We start from the raw sequence: 19,185 nt of genomic DNA on the forward strand, positions 1-19,185 counted from the left end.
GTTATAGTATCAAATATTTTTTGTATATTAATTTAGACATTATGATTTACATATAAAGATGGCAATTAATTATCACTATGTAAGAACAAATAAGTAAATAAATAAAAAAATGACAAAAAACTTAATTAGTTTTTCTATAGCCATACTTACAAAATTCTGTCGAACACTATCGCTTATATAATTACTTCTGAATGTTTCACCTGAAATAATTATAGTAAAAATACATTAGATAATTTTTATAATAATTTTAACAGACAATAATAACCCAGGTTCCGATGTTCCACAATTATACTAAGTATTGAAGGTAGTAAGTAAATTAGGTTTCCTTACGGAACAATTAATTATAATTGTACTAGTGGTAGTTATAATTGTACCTGAAAATTTCATGAATTAATAACATAATAAATAAAATTTCATTATTATTTATTTATAGGAAGAAAAAAGATTATGGAGCTAGAAGAATTTTGTTATTTGAGAAGTAGAATTACTAAAAATGGACGAAGCAGGAGCGATATAAAATGCTGAATAGCACAGGCAAAACAAGCCCTTCAGTCAGAAATATAATTTGTTTACATCAAAAATTAATTTAAATGTCAGGAAAAGATTTTTGAAAGTATATGTTTGGAGCATAGCTTTGTATGGAAGTGAAACTTGGACGATCAGAGTACCTGAGAAGAAAAAACATAGAAGCTTTTGAAATGTGGTGCTATAGAAGAATGTTAAAAATCATATGGATGGATAAAGTGACAAATGAGAGGTGTTGTTGCGAATCGATGAAGAAAGAAGCATCTGGAAAAATATAGTTAAAAGAAGAGACAGACTTATAGGCCACATATTAAGGCATCCTGGAATAGTCGCTTTAATTATTGGAGCGACAAGTAGAAGGAAAAACTTGTCCAGGCAGGCAACTTTTGGAATATGTAAAACAAATTGTTAGGGATGTGGGATGTAGGGGGTATACTGAAATTAAACGACTTGCAATAGATAGGGAATCTTGGAGAGCCGCATCAAGCCAGTCAAATGACTGAAGAAAAAAAAATTATTTTTTTAGATAAAATAAATATTTATTATAATAAAATATCCTTTTCATTATTTAATCTCAGATAAAATAATGAAAATAAGAACAAAATACTTATAGATCAATTTCTTATAGATCAATTCATCTTATAGGGATTTTTAACTCCTAGAATTATTTCTATGGAGATTAGTAAAAGCAGTCAGTACGTCAACTGATTATGACAGCTAAAATAATTGAAATTTCATTGTAGTCTTCAATAATAAATCTAATTACTCTATAACCACCACTTAATCTATACATAATCAGGTACATGGTTAATTAAGTATTAATTAAAAGAAAAGATGGCTCTTGAGCAAGACACCTTAATAACTTGAAGATTTTACAATACCTGTGGACTCTTTTTCTGCAAGACTCTGGGAAATTGTAACGATAGCATTCTGGAAATTGAAGGAAATTAAAGCAAAATATCATTGACTAAAAGGCATGATTAATAAATAGTTTTTTTATATATCACTGAAATTAATGCTTGATGATGTTTCACTGAATAATGTAGTCTGCTTTTACTCTGTACACCACTACAGGACACCATGGAAAATACTGTTGTAACACACTGAGTGATTGCCTGAAGTCATAGAATGACCAGCCCTAAAAATTCTTACGTATTTTAGTTTTTAACACAGCAACCTGTTCAGATAATATTTTTTTACCAACTACATTTGTTTGAGTCTGAGTTTGTATTCAGTAGACTGATTAAATGGGTACAAGATTTTTTAGCATATTTATGGTTTTTGTGATCAAATCTTCAGAACTTGTAAATTTAAATACTTAATTTCCATAAAATAGAATATTTTTACCTTTAATAATTATTTTGTTTTTTATATAGAAAATCAGTTATTTATTAATCAAGTTTGATATTTTTTTTTCCTTACTTTAATATCATAGATTACTAAACATATAAGGTGTACCATATGTGAGAATTTAGTTTAAAATGTTTCCTTTTTTATCTAAACAGAAAACTTATAAAACAAATGTATCCTTTTTTATTAAACAAATAAAGAACTGTATTATGGGTTAATTCCTTATCTATGAGTGCATATTTATAATATGGATTAGCCTATGCATGATAATTTAAATTTATTTAATTCCATCACCAATATTTATTTTATAACTTAAATGTGATTTTAGTTTGTTATGCTACTGCTAATGATTAAAGAAGCCTACTCTTTTATTTCAACTGTGCCAGGCAACCAGTTCAGTTACGTCATTAAAATTTTGTTTAATAATATTATCTTTGTATAGATAATAAAGCAAATAAAATTTTATTATTATTATTATTACTTTAAAAAAATACAGAAGTTGCAATTTTAGATATATTTTTCATTAATACGGTGAATTAATTTCCTTGGATACTGGCTAAAACTAAGCGTTTTTGTGTGTTCTAACATACATATTAATATATTTATATAAATATATATATATATATATAAACCACCTAGTACAGAACATTGAGAAAAGACTTATCTTACCTTAATTTTTCATGGAGGTACTTTCAAGGGATTCTGTATCCTCAGTCATGGTTGAAATAATTCTGTACTGAGTATATGGAATATCACAAAAGTACTTTCATGAATAATTAAGGGGTAAGATATGCCTTATCTCAATCTTCTATACTAGGTGGTTTATTTAATAAAATTTAAATATAATTTAACAGAACAGAGGAATAATATGAATCTAAAAAAAAATTAATTTCAGTAAAATATATATAATAATTTTTTTGAATATTCAAATAATTCAGTAACATTTTGACTACTATGCTAATGAAATATAATATTATATGAAATATACACCACCAAAACACAGTAATTAGAACCTATCTTAAACTATACCTACCTTAAACCTATTAAACTACCTTATTAATTTCCAATAATCAGTTTTCGTTACATTCTGCATTAGAATTAAATCCCAATTAGAATTTAATACAAACTGAAGGTGTAGGATGTCATGAAAACCAGTTACTGGAAATTAATAAGGTAAGTTTAACTTATCTAATTTCGGTGTTTTTGTGGTTTAAATTTCATATAGCATTAAAAAATAGAAATTATATCTAAATATATTGTAATTCATTAAAGTTTTATGTAATAAAAGTTACTCTTATGAAAAAAGACTGTTTAGAAAATAGTGACTGTTCAACATTAAATAAATGTATAGCCTGAATTGAATAAGCAAGAATGATCTGTTCTTAAACTATAAGATGAGAAAGTATAACAATAATGAAGATGGTCATAGAACATCTGTAAATATTTTACTTTAAATCATAACAAATATTGCAAAACAATACGTTATTATTATGCTCATTTAATTTAAAGACCAAAAAATAGTAGGCATAGTGGGCACTATAAGTGGAATTAGAGGTGAAAGGATTTATGGCTAAATACCCACAGAAATTTATTTTTTTGTAAATATTTGTGTACATAAATATATGTATTATTTTTTTAATTACAATAATTTAGCATATGCTACTCGTAACACACAATAGATTTGTTATAGGATTATGATTTTTTTTCTACGACAGCCAATGATGAAATTTACATAAAACTAATAATTTTTTTGGCAGTTTACACCCAATTCATTTTTAACCTACTTTTTTAAAATGTAGCCTCTTCAATTCATACTATTCGTTTTTCATTATTATTGCTGGTAGGTGTTTTGCGAAGGATACAGGTTTTTTTAAATTTAGAATATGGTCACAATCAGGGTTGTTTGTGTATTTTAATAATAACAATTATTATGATATGCTCTTTCCTATTTAAAGGATGAAAAAACCATACTAGCAGCTGAGGTGCCTGAAGTTATAGCTAGACAACCTTTTCCTAATCTGTTTGTCAGTGAAAATATAACAGATTTGTTAAGTTCCATTGCCATCTCCTTATCCTTTAGAAACATTTTTATTTTTCAGATAATTATTATAATTTGATTAAAGTGGGAAAATATTGTTAACTATTCCTCAAGGATATTTTTTTTTACAACAAATTTATTATTAAATATATTTGAAAAGACATAAGAAATATACTTTTACCTTTTCTTTTTATATTACTATTGAATACGTTTTCAGCATCTTCTTTCATTGCCTTTCTTAATTCAGAAATCTGTTGCTTTAAGTCATCAACTGATTGCAACATTTCACTAAAAAAATTAATAATAAATAAATAATAATGAGACCAATTTGATTATATACATTAAAGTTAAGTTTAGATAAGCAGCTAGAAATTTAGAATTAGAAATGAAATAAAGTGTTGGGACTTTTATTTTGTTTATTAGAGCAAACTTTTTCAATATATCACATTTAATTGGCAGTGGTAATTGTCAGCAGGATAAAAATATTTCATATCTCCTTTCTCATGAATTTTAAATATATGATAAATACAGATAATTACTGTTCAACAATACATAGCTTATAATAGCATTAAAAAAAAAACAGTATTAAGTTAAGTAAAAAAAAAAGTTACTAAGTATATACAATTTATATTGTATATACACTATTGTATATATAAATCAAAAGACTGCTTTACAAAATACAACACCCTCAAAAAGCAGAAATTTAAAATGGATACAGATCTGCTATTAATCCATGTAGGATAAAATGTTTTATATTTATTTTGTGGCATATGTAGCCCGTTAACCAAATAAAGATAAGTTTTTATTATATATCCTTTTTTTATTAACGTTATATTTAAACTTTTTATTATTTAATGGATACATTTTTCTGGTAATGATATATTACATATTATTACAGCTTGTTTGTTCGGTGTTAGCGGGTAGAAACTGGATGCGCTGTAGCATTGAGCAACATTTTGTGGTAGGGGGTAAACAACTTGTCAGTTGCCAGATCAGAACTCTGAGCATAAAAAAATCACGTTTACATACATTTCTGAAAACATTGTATATGTTTTTTAAAACCAATTATTGGATTTAATACTTACATAATCAACCTTTGTTTGTAGCTGTTATTTGTTAATAATTTTAGTGTAAGTGTTGTTAAAAGTTATTGTTTTGTTAACTTTATTTGAAATGTTCATAAATTTAATTTAATGTAGTGTAAACATAAACCTATAATGTGGCAAAAACCAGTAAAATTGGGGAAAAGAAAATTATCAAAAGTCAGACTCGAGCAGTTATTCTCAATATTCATAATTTTATGAAGAAAGACGCCAAAGAAGCACAATCAAAAAATTTAAAACAAATTCAGTTTCGTGTTTCTAAAGTGACTGGTGTATCTGTTTGATCCCTTTAGTACATTTTAAAGCAACAAAAATAACATGAAACTAGTGGAAGTGAATTCGGTACTCCTTAACAAACGGCCAAGGAAGAAGTTGAAAACTGACCTGGAGGATTTCAACACAGGTGTTATTCGGAGAACGGTGAATGAGTTTCACTTAAGTCATGGAGAATGCCCCTCTCTAAGGAAACCTTTGCCATTAGTAAAAGAGCAAATAATGTTTGAAGGGGGCATTTAGGCTTTTTGTGTAGTCACGAAACATTTTAGCTACTGGGAGTAAACAGGTGAAAACAACAGAAAAAGTTTGATCAAAATGACAAACAAGATAAAAGGCTATATCTGCACTCCCTAACATGGAACAGAGAAGAAAATCATCTAATTATATGCGTAGATGAAACCTATGTACTTTCTTCCCACTCAAAGGGTCAAGCATGGACCGATGATTCTTCAAAAGGGCTGATAGCTCCCATTTCTAAAGGGAGTTGAACAATAATAGTTAATGCAGAAGATGGTTTTATCAGAAATTCTCTCCTAATATTTAAATTGGATGAATTAATGAATTTTAATAATTCATGATGCTATGAATTTTAATAATTTTCAAAAATGAGTTATTTCCCAATTGCTACTGAATCTGTCACCAAGATCTGTAATTATCACGGACAATCCATCATACCTCAATGTTAAAATAAATCCAGACTCTAATTCAAATTCAAAAAACAAGATATAATTGCCTGGCTCATTAAAAACAAAACACCATTTTCATTAGAAATATTCTAACCTAAATTGTATATACTAATGAAGCTACATAAACCATGACTTAAAATGTATAAAACAGATATTTACTTTGCTGAAAAAAGACATAATGTTGTCAGATTTCCACCTTATAATCTTGGTTAAATGCTAATGAGAATGTCAGGGCATGTATTAAAAATTACATTGCCGAAAGAATGTAACATTCAATTTGAAGATGTAGTAGAACTGGCAAAAGAAAAATTTAGAGAAATAAATATAAACTTTTGGAAGGCAGTTTGTGAAACTATGGAAAATTGCAAGACAAATTAGTTAAAACATGAACTGATGTTAGAAGTTTTATTTCAAATTGTTTATTTAATTTCCAACTGTTTTATTGTAAAATTACATGAAACTGATTTCAGTTCTGACAGTTCCATGGATGACACTGATGATGAAGAGGAGAAAATTGGTGTAAAGTTAAAGAAATAGTGTAACTTGGAAACAAATTAAATATGTTTTGTGTTAGGTAATGTATTAATTTAGTGAGTCTAGTATAAATTATTTATGGAACCAATTTGGAAATGGTGTAATTACAAATGTGATTAATTTTAGAATTATGGTAAGTCGGTGGTTTTTATTAAGTCAATTTTTCATATTACTATGAGCAACATGATCATAATATTTTGTAATGTGTTTTTTGTTATTATTTTATTGAAAAATGAAATTCTGCTGATATCAATGAGTTAAGATTTATGACTTATAACATATGTTATGTTAATTATGTTTGATTTCCTACCATGTCATTAATTATGTACGTTGAACATGTAGTAAGGTAATGTTCTTAGAAAAAAAATAATCATGGATTAATATCACCATCCATGATATATAGTTAAATACAGAACTTAAATCATGCAAAGTTAAGACAAGATCAAAGACGAGCTTTGTTTTACTGATGAAGATTTATTATTATCTACTGAAGTGTAATATAATGTGTAATGTATTAGGAACATAAAGAACTTTGACCAAGGTGAAATTATGGAGCCGAGTGTTCTTTATGATTGTAGATGAAGTTTTGCTCTCTGTATTCCTGTCTGCAGCTTAAAACTCTCTCTGTTACTGGATCAATACAACCAAGAGTTCACACAGCTCATACACATCACTCACCAAACAAGCTGTATGATATGTTTATTGTTTTATAATTAACAATTTTACATGCCACAAAATTTTGAAGGTAGAATTAACTTCAAATGGAAAAGTAAAACTATAATTTTTTCATCTTCTATAATTTTACCCACACCATCTTCATCATTAAAATAAGTACAGCATGTGCAAGGTTGTAATTGGCATAGAATTTTTTAATTATTTAATTTAAAGAATTAAAAAAGAGTTTAAAGAAATTATTTTTCAAATCATTTTTAGTTTCAACTTTTAGAAGGTGACACCAACTTCAGGGAGTCAAAATTAAGAAGAGATAAAGTATTTTTTTTTAATTAATTTTATATTTTTAATTTCATTTTTATTTAAAATATGGATAGGCCAAAAAAAACTGCTACCTGTATGAAAAAAACAATTCAAAAAATATCTGTCTCAAAAAAGTTAAAAAAGAAATGTAGAGAGAGTGCTACTGAGTATGAATTAAGACTCTCTGAAATAATGTAGTAGTAAGATATTCTTGAATACCTTACTTAGTAGTAAGATATTCTTGAATACCTTACTACTACATAAAGAGACAATATCTTTTGTGTCTATTTCCTGTAAGTGCAAAAACTAATGAACCAATCATTATGAAACTTTAACTGTAGCTTTCTTATGACTCCCCCCAGGATGTTTACCACAGTTCAAACCTCACCCAATCTCACTACTATACAAATCATAAATAAAAAAGAATATAAATAAATAATCTAAAACTTCTTTTACTAGATTTACTGTTGTCTATATCTATGAGTACTGTCTATATCAATTGTTGTCTATGTCAATATAGACTTCTTCAAAAGATTGTAATTTACTAAATCTAATGTCATCATCTATAAAACAAAAGTATGTATTGCTACTGTAATATATGGCAAAACAAATGAGAGAATGACTATTTACATATTTAAAAAGGTTTTGATGGTTTGAGGAATATTGAATTTTGATAACAATAACGATTTCATCAAGAAATTATTATATGTTTTATTAAATTTAATGTCATTATCTAATCTGGCAAGACCCAGAAAAACTCATCCAGTCTAGACTTTTATATCCTTGACTAAGAATTAACTTCAGGGTAAGCCATACACATGCAACATGTAATATGGTGTAGATTCGACTTTCAATTTGGTACTAATCTGAACTTGAAAGATATTCAGTTAGGTAACAATATTAAAATATGCAACCACTGCATTGCCAAAAATGGAATGCTAAACTCCAGCTCTTTGCTGAGGTGGGAACAATTTTTTTTTAATTACTTCAATATCCTCCTGATTTCATTAAAAATTTGATTTTGGGAACATATTCTTTATCTAAACATTTTATTTTAACTGGTAAGTGAATAGAAGTAACTCTGAGAACAACAGCACATACATAATTACTAAATAACTACTTCCAATTTTTGAAGTTCTAAATGCAGGTAATACAGGTAAAGAAAGCTGCAAAGGGGATGTTAGTGTATTATAATTTTTTGCTCTAAACATTTTATTAATTTCAGCATGAAGATTCTATAAATGTTTATTATTGTTTTATAATATTCGAATACCAAGTAATAAAAAGAATAAATAAAAAGAGTTCTTCAATTGTGTTCATAGATATCATTTTTTATTTAAAAATCTTTCAGTTAAGTTATCTTTAAAATAACAATATCTATTAGAGGTTGAACTGAGAACTTTTACTGAAGTCTGTAAATAAAATAAAATTGTTATTTTTCATTCAGCATAAAGAACAGTATGCTTAAAAATTTATGACTATCCATAAACTTAAAAAAAATATATAGTAAAATATGACTGAAAATAAGTAAGTACTAAGTAGTAAATATTTAGTGATAACATAACATTATAGAAGATTATTTTTAGGTTCCCAAAACAAAGTTAGAAGTGTTTTAATTTACAATGATTAGGACATTATTATGATTATTCATATCTTAGATCTATCATGAAAAGACTAGTCCTAATCACTTAATAAGTATTTAACATACTTTTTCTTGTTTTGAAGCTCCTCTTTCAGTTTCTTAAGTTCTTCATTTTTTATCTGGGCATTTTCTAATTTCATCTTGCTAATCTGCATTCTTTTTTCTGAAAAAATATGTTTCCAAAATAATTAAGAAAACCTACCTCACTCACAAACTGAAAGATTAATATTTTCACCAGTTTTTAACCATATTTAAAGGATATTAATTACAACAGTTCCTATTTATTTTTTTAATGCAATTATAAGATTAAATGTTCATAGTATGGAATTTGTCATCTATTATACAAATTAATTTCAAGAGTGTAGAAGTAATTTGCATAAAAAAAATATTTGTTATTCTATAAATTCTGCTCTATGTAAGAGTAACTTTTAGAAAATAGAATCTAACATGATTTTTTAACCTACAGGAATAAAGCTATAAAAAATTATTGTTTGAACATAAAAATAAATAAAAAAAGAAAATAATTTATTAAAACTGATGCAGAATTATCTAATTAATGTGAACATATGAAGTTCAAATTTCTTCAGTTTAAAAAATATTCAATTAAAAAATTACAACTCTTTTAGAAAAAAGTAAGAAGAAATAAAATTACTTTATTTTATTACTGTCAATATCACTTTATTTTTACATATTTACTTTTCCCTCTCTCATTTTAATGCAATTTAGCATATATCTGAATAAATTAAGAATATTAACATTCTAAAAATTCCACAATATGATGTTAATTTCTCAGCAATGGAGACTATTATGAATAAGTATTAAGTGCATTCAAGTTTGAGGATTAATAATTTCAAAACAAATTTTAGATTTTTTATGTTCAGAGCACCAGCAATTGAATTAGCCTGTTCAATTTAAAGTTACTTATTACCTTCAAAATTGTTTTGATTCTTAACTGAGATGTTTTAAGATGAATTAAAAAAGAAGGTCCCCATTAAAGAACAAAAATTTTAAATCCTTTACACTGGATGATTCTAACTAGCAAATTGTGCAACAGAATTCTTTCAAATCTTAAAAGGGTTGTTTTGTCATAGTTTTGTAAATAGATCTGCCAAATTTTAAATCCATGATTTTTACACTTTTCGATTTTTTTGAATTTTATATGAAGTCCTGTTAACCCTTAATTATGAGTACAAGTACTAACTAGACATTTATAACATTGTGATTTATGATAAGCAGTTTAGAAACGTTTTTTTATTAATAATAAACAGGGATGGCAGTAATTATGACCGTATGTAAGGGGACAAAACATTTTCAGATTCCCCATGATATGTAAGGATTTTGCTTCAGGTACCTGTACTTGCAAACACGCTAATCTTATTATAAACCAATTATTCCAAAAATAAGATAGCATTTTAGAATACATTTTTAACTTGTGATTGAGTTTTTCCATTTTTAAAAAAATTGTTGAATTAGAAAATAGCGGAATTAAGCGTAAAACTAATAAATAAATAAAAATAACATATAAAATATAACAAAAATATTATTGAAGGCAACCACCACCAAATGTAAAATTTAATGGGCTATAAACTGAAGTACCAAAAAATGATAAGAGATTATAAATTTGATAATCCTTTTCAGAATTATTGATCTCAAGCTCAACTACACATAACACTTATTCTGATCGTAGTTTGAGACTCAAATTTTTAATTTGAATATACATTTTCTGTTATGCGCATTACATGTTCATTATACACACTATATATATATATATATATATATATATATATATATATATATATATAAAGCTATATCTAATAGTATTTATATAGGTCCTACAATCTATCTATTAGATCTATGGCTAGATATATACATATCTATATGAAAAAAGATATATATTTTATTTCAGCTATTAAAAGCCCATTAATTAACCATTTTAAATTTGATAGAAAATGATAAAAAAATAACGTAACAGAATTTTTATTAGACAATCAGATTTTTACAGAAAGTGAAAAGTCTAGAAAATGTTCTCCGGCATATTGACACATTGTAATAAGTCATATTTAGAAATATCCTGAAAGTTTTTATGCTTTTTGAGCATGCATGAGTGTTTCCCTTATATGTGTACAACAGAGACATGTTTTGATTCAGGATTACATTTATCTTTCTATTTTTATCCCCAAAAAAACTTCTTCAGAAGTTATAAATTAAAGCACTTTGAATGTGTGTGTGTGTGTGTGTGTGTATGCACGCATGCTAGTGGGTGTGTAGATCACTTTTATTTTATCTATATACTCCAACTCCCCAAACTGACTACTAATAATAGCAATGTTTTTTTTTTTAATTTTTTTATACTTTACAACGAGAGAAATTACTTTTTTGTTACATGTGAAAAATGCCTAGCTTGACCAGAATTGAAATACAAAACTATTTCACTAGAGTGGTATGCAGTGGTGGCTCATTTATATGCACTGTGGAACTGATCCCTTATTTCCACTTGATATTATCAATAACATTTAATATATGAGTCCTTTTTTCTTTACTTGTACAATACATAATCCTTAAGCTTGTGTCACCTGTCATCCCCCAGTTTATGAAAATATACAAAAATCTTTGTATGGAACTGTGTGCCTCACAGTTCCAGCAGCATGGTGTTTGGCTGTTGTGCACATGCACATATAGGAAGCTGCAAGGGAAGGAGAGCACTGCTGCTCCCACAGTGCCAACCCTGGCATGCTGGTGGAAGGTAGTCTTTTTTTGTTACTCCATGTGTGTGTGGAATATTCCTTGTTTGTTCCCTTTTCTAATTTAGTCAGTGGAAGGAATATGAATGTGATTTAGTTGGTTTTTCAGTAGTGATCAGAAGATGGCGGAAAGCAAGGGCTCTTTGATTGGTAAATCTGTCCAAAAACACACTGGAAGGGTGAAAGAGAAGGTAATTAGTAAAAACTAATTATGTATTTGTTTCTGTGCACATAGAAATTTAAATAAAGCACCTCTGGACTATAGTGTTTTTAAGCAAACATTTTATTAACTTCTAATAATATTAAAAAATATCTGTACTGATATTTTATTATTTATTTGGTTAAACTGAATACGGTACCATATTCTTGAATGTATTAAAGTGTAGAATTAGATTATTATCCTGCTTCCAGCTATTCTATTTGACTCATTTTTTTTCGGTTCTTTTATTTTACAGATAACTTTAACCATGGCCTTCAAAAGGCCTAGAAAAAAATTTTCTGGAGCAGCACTGCCACTAATTTTAGCTACAAGCCGCCATTGGTGGTATGATATATAAATAAAAGTTATAAATTAAATTATTAGAATGAAATTCATTATAAATGTCTTGTTAATTATAGCAATATTGTTTAATTCACAGCAGTTTAAGACTAAACCATGATATAACATAGTTCTTAATACTGTAACTTTGCTATCAAGCAGTCATGTTTAAAATAGTAATGATATAAATCTGAATAAATGTGAGCAAACAATGTAGCAAAAATAGATACTGTATAGCATCAACAAGTGGTCAGAGATGTGGTTGTCTCAGAGGCAACATGTAATTGTTAGCAACATCAAATAAGTTAAAACAGCATGAAAATCCTTGTATAGCATTACTCTGATATGTGAATTAATCATTAATATCACAGATAATCAATCATGATAAAAGGCAACCATTTTTGCAAGAGGCCTGCTTGTTACGATGGGTTGCTCATCTTAAGGAGATTTCATTTTAACTACAGTAATAATAAATTAAAGTAATGTAGAAAATCTTGATTGCTAGAAAATTAGTAGAAGGTTCAAAGAAAGAAGATAGAAAAACTGAAAGTTGTAAATGATCTAAAACAAAATGGGGACTATTAAGGGTTCATAAGTTCAGTCAGATAGAATAGATATGGTACAAAGGTGTGACTCAAGGCAGATAATCAAATATAACAATTAATAAAAATATTACCTCTAATAACTTTCAAATCTTCACTTTTCTTTTTTAATATTTGTAATTCATGTTTGCTTATTTTTTTGCTAATTTCCAATGATTTTAATTTAATTTCTGCATTTTCAACTTCTTTGGCCAATGGAAACATCTTATAAATTTCCTGTAAGTTAAAGAAAAAAGTTACCATTACACAAAAAAATCAACAGAATAAGAGAATTTTATGACAAATGTCCATACTTCAAATGGGGATTTATGTCTGGAATATTTTAAAACTAAAATTTTTATGTTAAACTTATGCTTGGAGTACTCAAAATAAAAATTGTTTGTTACTTTTCTCCAACTGTGCTCCTCATTGACTAATTAGTCGGCCACTACAGATTAATTTTGTATTATAAATCACTATCTGATAAGAGGATTAATCATTTTTCATACATACTAATGCAGGGAAAAATAAGTGGCTTTTTTGTCTTGATTATTACCCAAATGCAAGACAAGTATCGAGCTATTGGAAAACATTTAATTCATAATAACTGAAGAAAACTTCAAAGGTCTAACTCAGCATAAAGCACTGATATATTAATGGAATTACGCTAATATTCTATTCCTCCTGTAAAAACTGTGAATCGTAATTTTATTTGATGGTGTTAATGGGACCATTTAAAAATAATTCTGGTTGTCAGAAAATTACTGTTTGAGTATCACTGCATCAGTGATAACAAAATCACTGCACCAGTGATTTTGTTAGAATCTTTAGAATAATTATTTTCCAGATGTTTTAACTAATATGTACATAGACCTACAAAAGGTTCTATAATGTTCTATACAGGTAATATGCTACAGACCTGTATGTTCTAATAAAGTTTCTGTCTCAAATTTTCATGAACAAATTAAGCAGCTTCCAGTCTAAAATTACCTTTCTGCAAACAAGTACATGTTTCCAGCAGTAATTATTACAGACCAAAAACAAAACGCCCACACCCAAAAGTAGCACACATAACATTTACAGTTCAAGAGCGTGCTGGTCTTTTTTCAGTTACAAGAAGACAGCTCATTGCTGATTTACTGAACAGAAACTAACACTGACAGACAAAAAAAATGTTTTTTAATGTTTCTCTAAGTGTGATACCATTTCTTGAATTGTTTTTTTACGTACATTACAGATCTGTAAATACATTTTTTCTATCGCCCTTAATTTTAAATAAATTACGCTTCAAAAAAAATTAAGAGAAAATATAGTTAAAATTTTGCATGGCCATACCTATGTTAAAACGATTTCGATGAGCTTTTCTTTTATAAATAGCCTCAGGCACATCCCAAATTAATATCCAACAGTAATTGGCTAGCATTTTAGTATTCCATTTCCCTTTATAGCAGCTTACCATAAGCTGGTATAAAGCTTGGTTTCCACCAAGACCGAAATGTCTTGGTGGAAACCTTCACCGTGTTCGTCACTTACATCTCTGAGGTTGTCTAGGAAAAACTCCAGATGTGAATGGAGGAAATTTATTTTCAAATACATATTATACAAATACATATTATACATATTATATACATATTATACAAATACATATTATATCCCATAGCTCTGTATGAAGTAAGAAGTTGATTAACAATGTCATGGTAACTGTCAAATTTTTGTTTGCCGAGAAACGTTTTGCAAACATTTTTAAATGAACCCAAACTGAACTTTCTAAATTATTTAACATTAACATCATCTTTCACCAACTCTCTTATCGGATGACCAACAAAAGTCCACGACTATCCTTCTTCTTTGCTTTTACAAAATTTTTCATTAATACTAACTTGGTATGGAGAGGGGATAAAAATATTTGTTTGGGTTCAATTAAGGGCTCATGAATAATATTTTTCCCATTTGGAGTTAAGTTGTCTCGTTTCTTCTACTCTTTGGTAACATAATGTTTATCCCTAGCTCGGCTGTCCCATTCACAAAGAAAACACATGTACTTAGTACAGCCTAACTGCATGCCTAAACATAAATTTCAAATCACTACATATGTTCCAGCTGTGTTTTTTATAATTTATTATTTCAAGAACGTCTTTCATCAAATCATATGTCTCTTTCAAATTAATACCATAAGCAATTGGTATCAAAGGATATTTGTTACCGTTGTGTAGTAGAACCAATTTTAAACTATACTTGGATGAATTTATGAAAAGGCACCAGTTCTCAGGTTTATGAACTTGTCCTAAGTGCAACATAAGCTCATCAATATTTGTGCAATAAACTAAATTATTTTCATCAATAAAGTACTGAGAAAGTTCTTTCTGTCGTCTTCGAAAGCCCGAAATGTTTGTATTTTTTTAAAGTAAATTTCAACCTTGAGGACATCCTAACAGTTCAGCTTGATTTTTTGATAAATTTAAATCCCTAACCAAGTCATTTAATTCACCTTGTGACATAAGATGTGGCTTATTGTTAGATAATTCAAAATCAAAATCATTGTTGTCTTCTTCAGTACTGCCTGATTCTTCATTGCTGCTTTTGAAACGTACATTCACGGGTGGCTCAGGAACTGGAATAATTTCGCTGTGAGGTACAGGCCTGATCGCAGATTGCAATGAAGGTTATTTTACAGTATGTTTGGATTTTTTAGAAATTCCAGACACACTTGTTAAACAAAAGTAACAATCAGTTACATGATCCTTTGGTTCACGCCAAACCATAGGTACACCAAATGGCAAAGCCTTCCATGTACCTTTCAGCCATACTCTTAAATATACAGAACAATTAGTGCATACAGTATGAGGAGACCACGTCTTATCCTGATCACCAATTTTACACTGAAAGTACAAATGATATGCTTTATTAATTAAAGGTGAAATGTTTTTTCTATTTGATTTCACGGTAAACTCACCACATACATAACAAAAGGCATCCACATCATTTACACAATTCTGAGGCTTTATGATACTGCACTATTAACAAACTTAAGACAGCAATAAGACTGAACAAAATTAATTCGTTCCTAAATCTAGTGCTTAATACAAACAACACAGCTGTGTTTTCAGCTCCATGTTTTGACCTGCACAGACCTGATTAATCTTGTCCATGAAATCTCACTCTTCAGTATTAGATATAATGTCATATTATGTGACTATGATATGATTTAATTCTTCGTCTAGTATTGTTTATTTATAGCTTACAAATTATATTAACAAAGATAAACTATAAAAAATGAGCTGACAAAATATAATATAGGAACTTAAAATGCTAACTATACAATGAAAAATGAAATAAATTCTTTAATTAAAATTTAAAAATTTTTCAAAAATGGTAGGTGATAGAAAGATTCTGAGTGAATTGTGGCTTGAATTGTGGCCTGAATTGTTATCAGACTCTGACTTAATATCAGATCAATATTCTGTTTATTCATTTCTGTCTTAGCCCCATGTGATTTAGTTGTAGTAAAGGATAATGCAATTAAAATCTAATCACTTATAATTCAGTAATATATGATAACTATACACAAGATACAATAACTATAGTGCCTATGTAGTGAACCATAAGTGAAATGTGACCATGCTATTTGTTAATTGCAAACTGCAATCCCACTACAAATACTGTATTACACCATTTTCAATTCAATTATTTATTTATTTTAAATTTAATAATTTTTTTCTGTATAGTATATTCACCTAACTACCAGCAGAACTAGTAATTCAAAGAAATTGAAATAAAAATAACATACCTGATATTCTTCCCATTTTGCTAGCTGATTTTTAATGGAGACTTCATGAGAACGTTTAGTTTCTTCATAACGCCGTTTCTCCAAAATGACTTGTTCATGAAGATCATTACACAATTTATTAACAAGCTGTTTAGAACTATCCAAGCTGAAAAACAGTTAATAATTTAATTGTATAAATATGTGTAGAAGAATTACTTCCAAATCTGGTTTGGTTTTGTTATAAAATGATATTATTAACTGATGATAATATTTATGAAACCAAAGTATTTAAGAAAAAACATATTCATGCAAATATGTTTTATCTCTGCTGAAAAATAACCCCTTCAAAAAAAACATTTTATATTCACAAACCTTCAATTCACGTGCTTCATTTAAATCTGAATTCCCTACTTAGAGTTATTTTTTAAATATTCACTTAACAGTAATTTTTTTTTATTAATAAACAGCATTCTTCTTTTTCTTTATTCTTCATGCAATATGAGACGTATACAAAAAATAAATACTGTTTTGTTATTAAAAGATATAAGTAATTTTTAACAGAATAATTTTATTATTACATGGAAGAACATATCTTAAACTACTTTTTTACATACAAATGGCAATGTGATGAGCACGCTCAGAATTGCAATCACACCACTGGGGTGGTCATAGAAGGAAATGGTACTTATTTTACGGATATACCTTGAATATTTTTTTATAATTATTATTTATTATAAAATTATAAACATTTGATAATTTTTTAGCAATTTTTGGACAAAAAAAAATTTAAATCATATATTTTATTATTACACCATTATAAGAGCCTACAGGTAATTTTTTTAAATCAGATATATGACAAAAGGAATAATGTTTTAGTACTTTCAACTTCATTTTTATGAGCCACAAGATAACACTTTTATTTTCATTGATTTTAGTGCCATTTTTTTTTTGTCAAACACCATTGAATAAAAATACAATTGTATAATTATAAATTGTTACAAAATAAATTCAGTGGTTTTTTTTTTTTATGGAGAAGATGACTAATGGAAATTGTTCATTATTTAAAAATCAAAAAGACATTAAGAACTGCTCAAAAACAATAGTTTTTAAATAAAGTATTTTGATTTCATTTATTTTAATTATGTAACCCTCTAACTCACCCAACAAATGTCTGTCTCTTGCCATACTCATACATTGGTAAATCTATGGACAAAAAATTGCCTAACCACTTTTTTAAATTCACTCTCTTTCTGACATATATTTTGCTATTTAAATACTTTTCTTAAGATAATAAAATGTTTTATAAACATATTTCATCAGTAATTTAGGTTTGATTACTTATTACTTAGACAAAGAATAGAATTTCTTTCTCTATTCTTATTAATAGATCTATAAACATAATTTTGCAATAAAATATATTAACAAAGTAAAGAGTGTATTCTAAGTAAAGAGTGCATTCAGAAAAACTACAATATTGTCAGTATCAGCACAACACATTAAAGAAAACCCAAACTATAATAAAAATTAACAAAAAAGGCCATACGCTGCAATTCTAGTTCTAGTTTGTAACTCAGATGCTTGTTTTATATCTGCTTCGAAAGAAAGTCGTTTATTCAACTCTTGCTGTTCTTTAATTTGGTGATTTATGTCATTTAATTCTTTTTTCAGGCCTGTAAAAAAGTAACAAATAAAAGAGAAATATTAGCAAAAAAATTAAATGATTTACTAGTAAATATTTTATTATTAACATTATTACATGAATAAAGATTCCATACTTACAAATTATGAACAAGATTTGTCCAAAAAGAAACTGAACTTTTTCAAAATTATTTTATTTACTTGACAAATTAATCAAATTTATCTTCTTCAAGATAATGTAATTTATTGTTATTATACACTGTTCCCACTATTTTTTCACTGTTTGAATGCACTGTGTCAGCTTTCGTGGAATAACCTACAGGTACACCTACACTTCCTTTATCTTTTCTATCATCTAGAAATAGCATCATCCTTTCTATTGATGATAAGGATGATGTACTCCAGCAATAATTGTTTACAAATCATGATTAGTATGTTTTAAGTACAGCAATGAATTAGATTCATTACTTACTCAATAATTAATGCACAAAACAACTTCTGTAATATGGATGAAATTCTAACTTATACTTATAAATATTCTACAATATTATATTTATCAGTAACATGAGACTAAATTTATTTACTTCTAATAGGTAAATTTATTTTATATATAGACAATTTAACAACTACAGCCTAATGCTTGAACTTATTTCTCAATTTTTCTTTTTTTTAAATTTCATTTAATTAATTTTTTTATGATAAAATGGTTGGAACTCACTTTCCATGTACCTGGATATATGCTTCCAGAATATGATTTTTGGATATACTTAGTCACTTTCTCTGTGATAATTC

The 19,185-nt window shown here is 27.5% G+C and overlaps 1 protein-coding gene across 1 annotated transcript in view; it reads right to left on the reverse strand.

Moving 5' to 3' along the window:
* Window positions 1-19,185, reverse strand: part of LOC142331074 (uncharacterized) — a 56,418-nt gene that overhangs the window by 28,354 nt on the left and 8,879 nt on the right. Inside the window, exons 3-8 of the mRNA XM_075376731.1 lie at window positions 18,299-18,425; window positions 16,777-16,921; window positions 13,085-13,226; window positions 9,196-9,292; window positions 4,095-4,201; window positions 151-200 (exon numbers count right to left, since the gene is read on the reverse strand). Of these exons, the coding sequence (XP_075232846.1) occupies window positions 151-200; window positions 4,095-4,201; window positions 9,196-9,292; window positions 13,085-13,226; window positions 16,777-16,921; window positions 18,299-18,425 (668 nt within the window). The remainder of the gene's footprint in view (window positions 1-150; window positions 201-4,094; window positions 4,202-9,195; window positions 9,293-13,084; window positions 13,227-16,776; window positions 16,922-18,298; window positions 18,426-19,185) is intronic.

The sequence above is a fragment of the Lycorma delicatula genome, chromosome 10 (genome assembly GCF_047948215.1).
Source record: "Lycorma delicatula isolate Av1 chromosome 10, ASM4794821v1, whole genome shotgun sequence".
Taxonomy (NCBI): domain Eukaryota; kingdom Metazoa; phylum Arthropoda; class Insecta; order Hemiptera; family Fulgoridae; genus Lycorma; species Lycorma delicatula.